General features: G+C 34.5%; 2 protein-coding genes across 2 annotated transcripts; both read right to left on the reverse strand.

Annotated features, from left to right (window-relative positions):
- Positions 1-1347: 1347 nt before the first annotated feature.
- On the reverse strand, positions 1348-6624 carry LOC109012089 (DNA polymerase epsilon subunit B). The gene is made up of 13 exons (XM_018993565.1): positions 6426-6624; positions 6110-6302; positions 5802-5955; positions 5550-5681; positions 4906-4983; positions 3661-3765; positions 3459-3539; positions 3253-3383; positions 3069-3163; positions 2881-2980; positions 2523-2637; positions 2303-2413; positions 1348-1820 (listed from the first exon to the last, which is right to left on the reverse strand). The coding sequence occupies exons 1-13, from the start codon at positions 6589-6591 to the stop codon at positions 1680-1682; spliced, it is 1602 nt and encodes a 533-aa protein (XP_018849110.1). The 5' UTR covers positions 6592-6624; the 3' UTR covers positions 1348-1679.
- A 545-nt stretch (positions 6625-7169) lies between these two features.
- On the reverse strand, positions 7170-13344 carry LOC109012088 (glutamate decarboxylase-like). The gene is made up of 6 exons (XM_018993563.2): positions 13130-13344; positions 12779-12983; positions 9762-9962; positions 8881-9349; positions 8278-8330; positions 7170-7976 (listed from the first exon to the last, which is right to left on the reverse strand). The coding sequence occupies exons 1-6, from the start codon at positions 13213-13215 to the stop codon at positions 7482-7484; spliced, it is 1509 nt and encodes a 502-aa protein (XP_018849108.2). The 5' UTR covers positions 13216-13344; the 3' UTR covers positions 7170-7481.
- Positions 13345-15126: the final 1782 nt, after the last annotated feature.

The raw sequence follows: 15126 nt of genomic DNA on the forward strand, positions 1-15126 counted from the left end.
AATCTAGAGGGAATCATGGAGGAAAAGCATCAAGAATCTTCAACACTACTCAAGAATGCTGTAGCATTCATAAAAAGACCACTAAGATGATGACATAATCAACATCCAATCGCAGACTTACACGAGGAGCGCAAAATTGTCGAATTCCACGCCACGGTGTATTCCACGAAGGTAGAAATTATTACGCAACGCTGCGTGTAGATGAAGAAATACCTGCAAGTCAACTGTTTTGCCATCTCCAATTTTGATTTACATCAGTCAAACATCAATGATACTGAAAACAAAAAAGTGAGTGCTACCACTCACATGGGAGATTCCTTTTGCAATTGCTTGATGTAAAGATTGATACCTATAAAAACCCTAGAAGTTCTACTTACAAGAAAATTGTGAAATTTCAAAACCATAGACGCTGATGTTAATACGTTTATTTGGTTTCTCCGTCTATAAAGAAGGGAGGACTGAGTTTTTGTGTGATACTTGCAACTCCGCCAATGAGTTGTGCAGACATATGGTTAAAATAATAATCAAAAGGCAAGTAGAATAGCTAAAAGATCGGTATACTTTCAAACGTGACGTATAGCAAGACAGCAAAGCTACAGTAGTTGAAAAGTACTGAAAAATACACTTAACCAACTACAATGACAGATTTGAAAAAACTTTGTAGAAAGGAGCTATACACACAACAAAAGTCGGTATATAATTATATAAGGAAATTTTGTTAACTCCATCTACTGAATACCTTAAAGGGATAGGTAGGACCATATATGTCTGTGCCTGTCACCATTCATGCATCTCATTCAAGCACATCCCTTAAAAACAAAATGAAGTAGGAAAAAAATGCTATCTGAATCTACAAGAGGATGGCTAGCCATACGGAGGAAGAAGGTTGTATTGAATACTGTTTCAAGTCCCCTCTTTAGGCCTGAAGTAAAGAAATCAGTTAAAACCTACGAAATATATTATTAAAAGACTACAGGTATAGGCTTCTTTTCGTTAGTGTAAAGCCTTCAAGATGATAAACACTGTAACTGCAAGATGGCCATCCTCAATTTGATTTAAGATAAGGCATTCCGAAAAGTGAGAACAAAAACAAAAGCAACACAGCATAAAGGCAGGCAGTTCAATAATTCAATCATAGGTGACTGCGTGAGATTTATTATCTACTCAATAAATAAAGGAAAATTAGGGGAAAAATACTGCATAACAATACTGAACAAACAGGTGTCGAATTAAGTTAGTCGACCACCATGTTATCATCGTTTGAACCATTTGGTTAGTGATATATTAGATTATGGGCATGCTTTTCTTCAGAACCGTGTTGAGGGCATTATCTTTGGAGAGGAGACATAATGAATGCACAAAGAATGAATCATTTTGACAAACAGAATTTTACATACCAACAATATTCTCTACACCAAAGTAAAATGTGCTTCCACTTTAAACTATCAATTGCCTACTCGTCTGTACACCACAAATTTCTTGTGATTGATGGGCTAGTTTATAATTAAATATTAGAGCAATTGAGGAATTGTAATCCTATTCCACCTAACATCACATTGAACAGGGTGGTATTTCCAGCTTATTTCCTGCCTCATGCATTGAATCGAATTGGCCTGCCGAAGAATACTGTAGAATCAGATTCTTTCAAGGCTGACAACCAAGCAGTATTTATCAAATGCCTATAGGGCTGACAATTCAACTTCCTGAGTGGAAGGACGATATGCCACAAAGGTGTAGTCATTTGAGAAGGAACCGGGATTAAAACAAGTGATCCCTGTGTATTTGAATGCCTTCTGCTCACTCCTGTCCCCTAAAATGATCTGTGTGAGAAGTCAAAAGAGTGAAACAAAGGTCAGATCTTTCCTGTCAAGACCTAAATCTATGCAGTTCTGACAGCATCAGCCAGCAAGTTTGATGTCTCTCAAATTACTCAGTTTTACATACTAAGAATCAGTTTAAAAAGAACTTTGTTTCCATTCTTCCATATATTCTGAACATGTAATGAGTTTGAGTTGAGCAAACTGCCTCCAAGATCATAATTTGAAGCTGTCAAGCAATTTTCCCCCCAGTGATCAATGCCTTCTTTCTTGAATTAGTTAGAAAATATCAGAAACCTAATCGACCAATTCCACCACTAGAATCATCTAGTTGTATTTCGTTTTAGCTGCATGATCTCCTCTTTAATATGTGACAATTATTCGTCGTTCCAAAGATGGGTAAAGGAATAATTCCCAACATCGATTAAGCATAGCAATGTTAGACAAGGTACAAAACAACATTTGATATCAATTTTGAGTAGTACCGCGTGAGGAGTTGGATAAAGAAAAAGACAGTGGTCGTAGTTCCAGAGAATGGGTTGTACAATAAGAGGAAGCGGACAGAGATGACTTTGATGAGTTATGGTAGCAACAAGCTGCAGCAGACATTTATAAACCATCAGCATATTCAGCTACTATCAACTAGCATTTAAATCAGTAAACAATTATATGAAAGATATAAAGATATATAGCAGAAGAGATTACATGCTGAAAAGGATCGGTGGTTTCTTCCGTAGAAGGGGGCATTAGACATGAGCGACGCATTCTATACAGCAGATCCTGGCGGAAAAATACAATTTCTTGGGTATAGAATTTGATTCTGCACTCACACATGATAAATGAAGAGTCATGAGGAGCATTAAACAAGATATCAGTTGCTACATGGCAAGAAAGAATGACAGACTTCAAATCCCAAGCAGCAATTATGATCTCATGTTTCCATCATCAGATGGTCCTTGAATCAAAGAAAACAAATTACAATTATCATTGAATGCTGCATGCATCAAGAGGATGTCTATAGAAGGATACTAACTCAACTTCATCAGTGATCAGGAAGGTTAACCTGCAAGGATTGCTCGAAAATATTGCATTTGGAATGTGCTTCTGAAGCTCTTCAGTTAAATACTTGGGTAAAGCACACCTGGGTAGAACTGTTGATGGACCTGAAAATGTCAAAAAGTTAGAATTTCCTCAAGCATGCCAGTCATTGTAAGGGAAAGTATGGGGTATGTGATGGTGAGTTTTGTATACCTGCATCGTCAGGGCCTGGAATAAACAGAAACCGACTATGTTCTTTCAGCCGTGGATGGGCTCCAATCAATTGCCCTAGCTTGGCAAACTGTGATCTGCACGTCTAGGTTGCTCATTATTGATTTAACTCGCAATATTTATCTATTTTTATTTTTATTATCTATAGCAGTAAGCAATTCCTCACCTGAGACTTGAGTAAGAATGAAAGGAAAGGTTGCATGGGTGAGAACAAAAATTGCCCATGAATACAAATAAGGAAGGAACCACCTCCACGCTCTCAAAACCGTCAAGGACAACCTCTAGTTTTCCCATAACCTTCTCCATAAAGAAATCATTATTGAGATTATGCCAAGCTACTCAGTAAAAGAGAACTAAAAAAATAGGAATTACCTCTTCATTGTCAAGCCAAATGTCAGACAGAATGACAAACATGTCATTAATTGCTCTCTTTTCCAACTCTGCAAGTCTGAGCTATTGGAACTGTATAGGAAATGTTATGAACTAATAAATGTTTATGTCTGCTGGAGGAACTTCAAAGTTTTGAATGTATTTTCAATTATTATTTAAAGCAAAGGCATGATATATAGGATACAGTCTCCTCTTTTGTTAGTATTCCACCGCCAAAGAAGTCATGTCCTGCAAGTAATTTGGACGACTTATCTCGGTCCTCCAATGGAGGAAATCCACATGTAATGACCTTCACAATAGAGACATTTTTAGTACATCTCAAGAACTCAAGACAATAGATACTTCTGGAGCTTTCAAAAATTAGCAAAATCAGTGGCTTACAGCTAGTCAGAAAATAAAATCCACACACTCGAGTTATGTTTGACAGCTGGAGGACAAGCTAGGAAATACGTTATGGAAATTGGGACTAAAGTCCAGAAAGACTTGGAGATCTCATCTTAGCAAGTCATTTGTGGGCCATCGAGGCCCCAACACAGAAAGTGGTTCTCAAAAAGAAGATTCACAGCAGAGATTGAAAAGTAGCAAGTCTCTTCTCAGCAATTAGTTTTGCTCAACCTTGTGATAGCTAGATAATTTCACACCATGGGATCATAATGCATCCCCTTAAGCTTATTACAAGGGTAAATTTTGTTTACCCTATAATTTCAGTGTTTGGCCAAACATTAACAAGATTAGAGCATATATTAACCTTAAACTTGATTGATGAGTTGATTTATCAAATTAAAAAAACAAAATTCCAGGAATGAGAAATGGCAAATTGGGGCATACAGTGTGAGTGTTGCCGTGTTTTAGATTAACTAAAGAGGACCAATTTAGGACTCCCTCAGTCAGAACCTGATCGATTTCAGATGATCACTCTTGATTGCAGCCTGTTGAGCATGATTCGAAGATTCTAATCATGATAATCATTTTTCAGTCTGCTTTAGACATTCATTTATATTACTATGTTTGGAATCTTTAACATCATAGTAATAATCCTAAATGATATAATACAGTTTTATCAAGTATTTCACACCATAGTTTCCCTCATTAAATTTCGTTTCAATATTATAAAGGCTCTAAATAGCAGTCCAAAGCTTTGTCCACTTAACATGAGAATTTTTTAATTGAAGTTACAACATCATTCAATCACTGCACAAAATTCAAATGTGCCAATGTGCTGCTCCAAATGTTCATGGAAGCAACAAAAGTATCTCTACAAAAGGTGGTTGCCAATAATACCAGTCGCTAATGAACAAATATTTGCAGAATAATATTTCAAAAACTAGACAAAATCACAGGCATATACAAACTGAGAACTCCCAGTAGATGCTACAAAATCTAAATATAATAAGGCAAGTCTCAACCTGATGAATATTATCACACCAACCTGAAATACGCCCTCTAAGAGCATCTCACCTTCTGCTACAACTATGGTATTCTCCAAGAAAAAACCTGTAGTTATCTTGTAGACATTGTCAAAGAAAAATGTTATATATTTCCATTTAGGCATAAGCTAACTCGTATATAGAGTAAAGAAGTTGGAAAAAATCAATTCTTTCTATCAAATTCAACATGCATGATCTATGCCCTATGTCATCTATGCCTCTGCACAAGATCAGCAAGATGATTCCATTCCTCTCAACTTTCAAGTAATTCGCGACTAATTACAAGAAAACAGCTACATGATTAGGAAAACAATCAGAACTACACTTTGTGCAAAAAGGATTTTCTGAAGTTCACAACATATGATCACGTATATTGACTAAAATTCTATTCGTGTCTTCTCCATGATTACAGTAGGTGGAACCAATATGGAACCAGACTAAATAATTCACATAAGGATGATCAAACTGGAAGGCTAGCAAAATGAGACAGAGATATTGAGGGAAATCAACATTCAACATAGACAATACAGAATTATCATCTGTATCCTATTTTCTAGCAGTAGAACTCAATATTAATATAGAGCAGTAGACCAGTGAGCCCAGAAAAGTAAGTTAAAAGTACATGTGCAAATCAAATCAAGGATATTGCATTAGATAAATTGATTTCGACGGAAGCAGTTAGGTCTTCCAAGTAAAAATGGCCATCCTCCAACTGCGATATGACACCCATGACCCATCTTCTCCCCGTTTGGCCAACTAGAGACTGAATTGGTGATATCTGTCAAAAAATTTATGCAGAAAGAGAAGTCCTCTGTTAAAACAAAAACATCACACGGAGACGAAAACTTGAATTCCAATTCTATACATTTTCAAGAGGTGGACCCAATAAAAACAGTACCTCACAGCTTCCAAAATGTGACATTTCCGTATCAAATGCGGGTTTGGAGAAATGCTGGTCGCGAGCAAGCCTCTGGAACAGCATGAGGAACCTGTCCTTGTACAACGCCGCCTTCGCAGAGGCCTCTCCATGTATAGGTAGGCCTCCCGTATGCCTAAGATCGAAGCAACAGCAACCAAACAATAAAGCACGTAAATCCCCAAACCTACCATAACCCAATTCACCAAGTTTCCTTTTTTTCCTTCCATTTTTTTCTCCTAAAAGAATTATGAGCAACAAAATTTGTAAATGAGTGAAGGGTTACGAACTCGTAGAAAATCTTTTTGATGGGATCGTATCGGAATTTGGGGACCAAGAAGGCATCAATTACGCGTATAGACGACGCCGAAGAGCCACCGGTAACGCCGTCAATATCTGGGCCGTCCTCTGCAGCGGCTTCAGCCTCCAGCAGAAGGCTAACCACGCGGTGAACCGGATCCTTATCTATTATCGAAGATTTCACTGTTTTCGCCGCATACCATTTATGGACGGAAAGAGTGTAAGAAGCAGAGCATGAACAATAATAGCTAAGAAAAGAGAGAGAGAGAGAGAGAGAGAGAGAAAGACAAAAAATGAAGGAATTACGAGATTCGTGCTCAAGCTGGTCGAGGAGAAGATCGAGGGCGTCGTCCTGGGCGCCTTGGAAACGGTTGACGAAGGAGAGGATCTCATCCAGAGCCTCCACTTTCAGAGTGTACCCTCTTATCTTGCATTTCCTCTCCACCTTCTTCCTTATCGTCGAACTGTTCATCTCTCTCTCTCTCTCTCTCTCTGTGTATGTCTCTCTGTGTGTGACTGTGAGATCAATGCAGAATTTGGCGGGAAGCATGACTTTCTCGATGTTAAAAAATGGCGGGAAAAAAGATTGAACCCTGGCGGCTTTGACTGAAACGTCAAATGTCAAAACCCTAACCAATTCATAACGCTTCTCTTTTTTTTTTTCTTTTTCTTTTTCTTTTATAAATAAATCAAAAAAAATTTTAGACAGAAGTCTCATTTATACAAAGGTAAAAGAGTAAAATTACATATTTTTAAATAGTGTATAAAAATGTGAGACTTTTGTATTGCACGACTTATAAATCAAACATGATGGTGTGTATGGTGTTGAGGTGACAAATTTTAAAATCTACTTAGGATACGTTGAATATATTTTATAACAAAAATAATTTTATAATTTAACATATTATATTAAATCATATTAATTTATAAATTTATTTTTATAAGATTAATTTGTTATTAGAGCATTTCGAGTATTCTAAGCTTAACAATTTTTCTCAATCCCAAGAACCACTCAACTCTAAACACTTTTCTCTAAAGAAAAGCCTTAGATAAGATTGAACCTTGCCTCATCTCATTGTCTTTTAAACAAAAGATAGGATAAATAGCTTGTAGAAGAGGCAGCACCTTTTCAAACCAATCAAATATATAAGTTATTGGTAGTTACAGTACAAGAACCAGTCTGTATTTACATGAGCTGTGTATGAACATATTTCATTTGTGGAAACCATAGTAGCTCAAGAAGTATAACAAAGTCATGGACAAACCCAAATAAGAAATTATACATGTCTATATCCAGTGCTTACTAAAAAAGCAGAAGTGATGAATATTAGGAAGTAGCAGAAGAGATAGAGCTTCTGATGACTAGCAAACTCCAGTTCTCTTGCCCTCCACTAGTCGCCGCCAGCAGGTGACTGTCTCCTCCTCAATCTCTATCTCACTCATCTTAACATTCTTGGCGACTCCATCGGAGTGCTGTGTCTCGTCAACAATAGCTGTGATATGACCATCTTTGGTGGATTCAAAGCTGGGGAGTGGGTCAAGCTTGCTCACAACTCTCTTAAGGTCTGCAACAAGTCTCTCGGCCAGGCTCTGGCTGAACTCCTCTCTAACCACTACACGAAGGACAGCAATGTGTTGGGCATCAGGGGCCATTGTGTAAGCTGGAACGATCCACCCAAACCTTCTCAAATTCTCTGATATCTGAAACACGGTGTGTTTGCTGCTGTCTTTCAGGGAGAAGGCTACCAGGGGCACTCCAACATCCTTGGAGACAATCTTGAAATGCCCCATTTTCTCTATTCCTTCTTTCAGCACTCTGGCATTCTCCATGCAGTTTTCCATAATGTTCTTGTAACCCTTTTAGAGAAGATAAGGCAAAAAAACTTTAGGATGAGACATGGCACCTTATGATTACTGCACACAAAATATTTCCTGACCAAATTCAAAGCAATCCAAACCATTTCCACACAACCTATTAATGACTGAACATACTATTGCCATAGATTATCAAAAGGAGAATATGTCTATTTATATAACAGATGGTATGGTGTACCACAATTTAGGAGAAAATGGAAAAGAAACCTCCAGCATGCTGAAACGAGGCAAGAAGGATTTTTCAATCCTACAGTTTGAAATTTGAGAATGAGAGAAAAATTACCTCAAAGCCCAACCGTATCAGCTGGTAATATTGAGCAATTATTTGACTAGAGCCTGGCAGAATTGGAAATGTTAGAAAAGAAAAATCTTAATATGAAAAAAAGAAAGAGGCCAAATGGTATACGGAGATAGTGAAAATCACAAATCTACCAATCCTTTTCAATGCAATGAATTTATTCAATTTCAATGGGAAATCTAGTCCATTATTGTATACTAGCAACAGCGTAGATGGTTATTGAGAACTTGTGCAGAGTTCGAATGCTGACATCAATCTCTTTGGTGGCATTATAAGGTGGAGGGACTGGATGTATCCAAGTGTCAGAAACCAAAGAGTCATAATCACATCAACAACACCTAAAAATAAAAATGAAAATGAAATCTACTGGTACTCTTGGTTTAACATTAGAGATATAACTAAAACCATATAAGCAAGTGGTTTGATCTAACAACTACTTTTAGGATGTCCTCAAAATCTTGATAGATGTAATCCAGCATCCAAATTGAATCGAAACACAAGGTTGATGAGCACATTTAATCAAAGGACTGGCCTACACTTATGCACATGCATACAAATACTTGTATGCATCATGTGTATTGAGATTACCTTTGGAGAAGTTGAGGGTGAATGTGGGTTGATCAGATCCAAGATAGTTTATGTGAAAGATAAGCTCATCAGGTAAGTCCTCTTTACTCCTCCAAACAACCCAGCCAACACCAGGATAGACAAGGCCATACTTGTGACCACTAACATTTATGCTCTTCACTAAAGGCAAACGAAAATCCCACTCAAGATCAGGGTAAAGGAATGGGGCTATAAAACCTCCGCTGGCAGCATCAACATGAATTGGGGTGTCCCACCCTGTCTTCTTGTTCTTTTTGGTAAGTAGTTCATTGAGGAGTTTCACATTCTCAAACTCTCCCGTCAAGGTTGAACCCAGAATTGCTGCAACACATATGGTGTTCTCATCTACCATGTCAACTGCTTTCATAGGATCCATCACATAATATCCCTCTGACAGTTTTACCTCCCTCAGCTCAACCTCAAAGTACCTAGCAAACTTCTCCCAGCAAACCTGTAGATCATATTTTGAGGCAAATTAGGCATTGATGAAATAAAATCATCATTTTAGTGTTAGTAGCAGCAGTCTCATAATGTTATCTCAGAAACATCCTGTTTCATTGCAAACATAGTTAACAATATAGCCATATAAATGTTAGAACATAAGCGTGTAAGTTAAGTTCCACATACTGAACCACTGCATGACAAACAATCTGGCCAGTATGCTCCTAAATTACAATTCGACAAAGCTTTTATCTCAATACAGAGGAATCCAAGTGTATTTGGACCATGATCCAGAGCTCAGTCTTGCATTCATGATAGAGACAGATTTAGATAAGAACAATGTACTTGGCTAAATAACAAGATCAGTTGCATTTCAAATATATTAAATGCATGTAGTACTAAAACCACAATGTGAAACCCACCTGCACATTAGCTCCAGTGACTACGTTGGGCCTATCATATGGCTTGCCCTCCAATTTTCTCTTCGCCTGCCACTTCCTTTTAAAAGCTAGACCTGCCAGCATTATTGCCTCTGATGACCCTACGGTAGCCACACCAACAGCAGTTTCAGTTGCCCCAACAGGAGCATTAAACAGGTGGGCTATCATATTTACACACCGATTCTGCAGAGTCAGAGTTCATAGTCATCAGTGTTACCTACTTAACAGGAGCATGTATGGTAAAATGTATAGACCTCAAATTTTCAGAATATAGAACCTGTGGGTTTCAAAAAGAACTGGCATGTCCAACCAAGCACTCTATAATTCTTAAAACCAATGTAAAATCCAGTATATAAAACTCACAAAGAACACTTGTGCACATGCAAAAGCCCTGTCATCTAAGATGATATTTCCCAAAAATATGTTATATTTTACAGCCCGCATGCGAAGAGTCCAACTGTCCAAGTTTATCAAAAAGAAATTAAAAAAAAAAAAAAAGGAGAGGCCCGTGTTAAATAAAAGAACACAATACAAACCAACTATATTGTATTGAAAAATATTAATTTTAAGGAAAACACTACTTTGCCCACTCTATTTGACACCTCTATTTGACCGCTTGTCTTTTTTTATTTTTTTATTATTATTTTTTTTTACTTAGTGATTAAAGAAATGATTTTAAATGTATTGATGTATTTTTTTTATTTTTTAAATGTATTTAAATATATTAAAAAAATGTGAAAAAAAAAAAAAAAAAAACTACTTTACGCTGGGCGGTAAGCCCAGTGGTCAAGAAGGGGCGGCAGAGTAGCCGCACCCTAATTTTAAAATCAATGATTAGATAATATACAAACAAAAATTCTCTGTGTCCCGATAAATTCTCCCGACAGTGGGTCCCGACTCGTTTTTTTATTTTTTATTTATTTTATTTAATGATTAAGGAAATTCTTTTTAATGATGTTGTATTTTTTTTAATGTTTAATTATATAAAAAAAACATTTAACCTTAGAGAATATGTCGGCCTACACCCTCGGTGGGTTTAATATGACTCATATACAAAAGTCATGACGTACAGGTGGCTCCCTAACTTAGGGAGCTTACTACATATAGGCCCTACAAAAGGCCCGGGCCTCTTATAGACCCGGTCCAGGTAAGAATGATTACACAGTCAACGCATAGAAAAGAATAAAAAAGAATCATCTAGATTTGAAGCCGGGTCCATAAAACAACAAAACAGAGGAGAGGACTAATAAAGAAACAGAAAATGATAAAGATATAAGTTTATCCCTCTTAGAGCATTCTCATTGACTTAATCAAATGAAAAAATTATCTAAATTTTAGATAATTTATATAAAAAAAACTCTATATTAGATTGACCATCTTCAAAATAATTTATATTTTTACTACAGTCGTTGGCCAAATATAGAGAACCATAATTGATTTTTCAAATATTAAAATACTAATTTCTCACTCCAAACAAACAAATTAAATTAATTAGATTATAATTAACATTTAACATTTAGAATATAATTATTATTAACATTTGATAATACTTTTTTAATATTAATTTAATTAGAATATAATTATTATTAACATTTAATAATACTTTTTTTAATATTAATTTAATTAGAATATAATTATTATTAACATTTAATAAAACTTTTTTTAATATTATTTTAATTAGAATATAATTATTATTAACATTTAATTTGTAGAACTATAAAATGTGATAAAAATAAATTTAATTAATTAATTATTAAAATAATAATATTTTAGTATTATATAGAATGTGAATGGCTAATCCAATGTGGGGATTGAATTTAAATGGAATAGGTAAATGTAAAAAAGTGTGATATTAGCTAAATTTTAAAGATACATTTATTCAAGCCAATGAGAATGCTCTTAAAAGGAATTATGAGTAGGTATCAGTACTGCACTAGAAAAGATCTATGCTTATCTAACTAGATCGCTTAATTTTACCATGCTACCTTACAGATTATATCACATAATGATTTTCTTAAGTCATATTTGAATGAGTAAGGCTAGATATATTTATGGACCGTACAAGTGTCGAGCACTTTATTTGAAAAAGAGTGGGTCATTTTAAATAATTAATTTTTTGAATTCTATATTTATTCATTTTTTTCAAATAAGTATGCGGCGCTTGTGCACCTTAAGGGCTCGTTTGGTTCCGACTGCACTCAACTCAGTTGAGTTCGGTTCAGATTTAAACTTCTTCTAATATCTAAACACCTAACGTTCAAATCACTAAATTCATCTCAACTCAAAATTTCTTTACACGTGAAATCTACAACCTTTTTCAACTTCTCATAAATACATCTAAGAAAATGCTACTTTGCTCATTCAATTTGCCTTCTCATTTTGACACCTCGTATATTTTATTTTTAATTTTTTTAATTTTTTTTTATTTAATAGTTAAGTAAGTGACTATTAGTGTATTGATATTTTTTTATATTTTTTAAAAATATTTTAAAATGATAAAAAAATACGAATAAAAAAATTGAAAAACAAATAAAATGGTGATTTGGCCTAGTGGTAAGGTTCAGCAAGTTGCTCTGAGTAGCAGAGTAGCACCGCTCATACGTCTAAACTTATCTTAATATCCAAACACATCTAAACTCATTTTAGATACTATACCATCTCAACTCACTACTATATATAGAGAACTTAACTAAACTCAACTCAATTCAAATCAACATCTAAACGCAGCTTTAATATAATAATATTTCTCCATTTTCAGAGATGAATTTTGGGATTCAGCAGTAATGGGAAAGAGGATCCAGCTCAATTTGGGAGTCAACCAGTAGTCATGCACTGAGATATTGGTGAATAGAGATTCTTCTACTTTGATAAGTAAACCAATTTTGAAAGATTCAAAGAATTAAACAAACATAACAAAACAAAATTTAAGCAGACTACACCATCTTAGTAATTCTCATATGGGATCTATTTTTGTTTATACAGAAAGCAAAGGAGAAAACCTGGATATCGGTGGTAACAGGGTACTCATCCATGTCAACGTAGTTCTTGTTAATGGAGGCCATGATTAGCTTATCACACTCAGGCTCCATCCAAGTGGTCACAAACGACGCCAAGTTCAGCTTCGGCGTCCCATCCAGCATCAACTCGTCGTTTATGATCTGGTACGCCGCTTCTCTGGGTATGGACTTTTCTGGCATCCTGAACCTGCAACCACAAAAAAAACAAAAAATGAAAAATAATAAAAGGGGATACAGTTCTTCAGAAACCCATATTCCCATTGCTTCCCTTGAAATTTTCGTTTCCTCCTAATATATTCCCGAGAAGCAAACAGAAAGAGCAGAGCAACTTACTTGGGAATGGGTGCACGCACATATCTGGAAGCAAAAGTAGAGTGCAACTGCTCTCCGGCATCCGGGTTGGTAGTCGTGATCACCATTTCTTTTTTTTTCACAAAGAGACAGAGAGATTAATGCAGAGGACGAGGAGTGAGAGAATTCGTATAGAGGAGGGAATGGCTTCGGCTTTTGCTTGGCTTTGGCATTTTATCGTAGTGGGTCGCGTGCAATGAAATATTTTTGATTGCTTAAATTCCGAGTTGAACAGCTACGCATCACTGTTACTCTATACTTGCGGTTACGCCTCACACCTATAAAATTTATCTTTATCTCTACTTTTTCTCAAGAAAATATAAATAATTCAAAAGATGGGTGTAATTAGGGGTGTAAATTTAAATCGGGAAACCGGAAAACCGGTTCGGACCGGACCGAACCGGACCGGTTGGTCCGGTTTTGAACCGGTCCGGTCCGGAACCGGTTCCTATTTTATGAAAACCGGCCGGTTCCGGTTCGGTTCCGGTTCCGTAGTTTTTGGGACCGGACCGGTTGGAAAAAAAAAAATATAAAAATTAATTTATATATTATACAAAATATTTATATATATAATATATAATTATATGTTAAATTTTTATATATAATATATATAATTATATATCATATATGAAAAAATTTTATATTATAATTTATAAATAATAACATAAAATGTTAATCTTAAATATGAATATTTGTAATTTATTTGATCATATGTTATTAATATAATTATATATAAGATAATGTTGTTATAATTTATAAAATAAAAGTTTAATCTTAAAGATAAAAATTTAATTGATCATATGCTTTAAGCATAATATATATATTAAATTTTTAATAACATTTTATAATAAGAATTAACACTTTATTATATGTTTTTTACATTTAAAAAAAACCGGAAAATCGGACCGGACCGGACCGGACCGGAAACCGGTAAAACCGGAAGTACCGGTTTAGGAGGGTAATCGGGGCGTAATCGGTTTTGAAAAATACAAAACCGGTACACACCGGTTCGGTCCTAAATTTTGTCCAAAACCGGACCGGACCGGACCGGTTACACCCCTAGGTGTAATCGTATCAACACTAATGTATCTAATTTCATCAAAATTTTATAATTAAACATTAATAAAATCAATTAAAGAATAGTTTAGATTTAGAGATGAGTTGAAATTGATTGAGATGGTTTATAAATAGTAGAATAAAAGTTAAATTATTTATTATATTTTATGTAGAAATTTGAAAAAGTTATTTTGAGATTTGAAAAAATTAAATTATTTATTATATTTTGTGTAGAAATTTAAAAAAATTGTTTTGAGATTTGAAAAAGTTGAATTATTTATTATATTTTGTATAAAAATTTAAAAAAATTGTAATGATAAAAGGAAATGAATTGATGTAAGTTGAGATATGTTACGAAATAAACAAGACCTTATATATTCAATACAGAGTATTGAGATGAATAAATTTAAATTATATAAAATTGATAATTATATGAATGATTTTTTTATACAATATTCAACAAAGAGTAATTTCGTGTAAATTTTAAATTTATCAATATTTTTAAAATATATATATATACAGAATTTTATACTCTAAAATTGTATAAATTATTTTTTTTAATAAAATATTACAGAGCACACTTTTATGTCTCGACTCTCTTTTATACTATATTTATGGATGCGTGTCTTTTTTATTTTTGCTTATAAGCTTCAGCTAGCGGTTGCTTTGAAGGTTCTAGGATTGTTGATTCTATACTCATACTCTCTGCTCTACTCAATTTTAGTTATTTTTTATTCAAAAAATGTTGATTTTAATTCTTGATAAATTATATTTACAGTATGCAATTTCTGCTTAGTGCTTACTCTTTTTAAAAATAAAAAATAAATCTACAATCTATATAAAATAATTATTTTTTTAATAATAATCTTGTTATTTTCAAAAAAAATATAAAAAAAAATTATATATTTTAAAATTATATATAG

The sequence above is a fragment of the Juglans regia genome, chromosome 6 (genome assembly GCF_001411555.2).
Source record: "Juglans regia cultivar Chandler chromosome 6, Walnut 2.0, whole genome shotgun sequence".
Lineage (NCBI taxonomy): Eukaryota > Viridiplantae > Streptophyta > Magnoliopsida > Fagales > Juglandaceae > Juglans > Juglans regia.

What these genes read in the sequence shown, in the direction of transcription:
- LOC109012089 (XM_018993565.1), bottom strand. Translation starts at nt 6,591, where the DNA reads ATGAACAGTTCGACGATAAGGAAGAAGGTGGAGAGGAAATGCAAGATA. An exon ending in CACATTTTGGAAGCTGTGAG is followed by an intron (nt 5,682 to 5,801) that starts GTACTGTTTTTA and finishes ATTTTTTGACAG; the next exon opens with ATATCACCAATTCAGTCTCT. An exon ending in TTTATCCAACTCCTCACGCG is followed by an intron (nt 1,821 to 2,302) that starts GTACTACTCAAA and finishes CTTCTCACACAG; the next exon opens with ATCATTTTAGGGGACAGGAG.
- LOC109012088 (XM_018993563.2), bottom strand. Translation starts at nt 13,215, where the DNA reads ATGGTGATCACGACTACCAACCCGGATGCCGGAGAGCAGTTGCACTCT. An exon ending in GTGCGTGCACCCATTCCCAA is followed by an intron (nt 12,984 to 13,129) that starts GTAAGTTGCTCT and finishes TTGTGGTTGCAG; the next exon opens with GTTCAGGATGCCAGAAAAGT. An exon ending in CACCCTCAACTTCTCCAAAG is followed by an intron (nt 8,331 to 8,880) that starts GTAATCTCAATA and finishes CAATTCTGCCAG; the next exon opens with GCTCTAGTCAAATAATTGCT.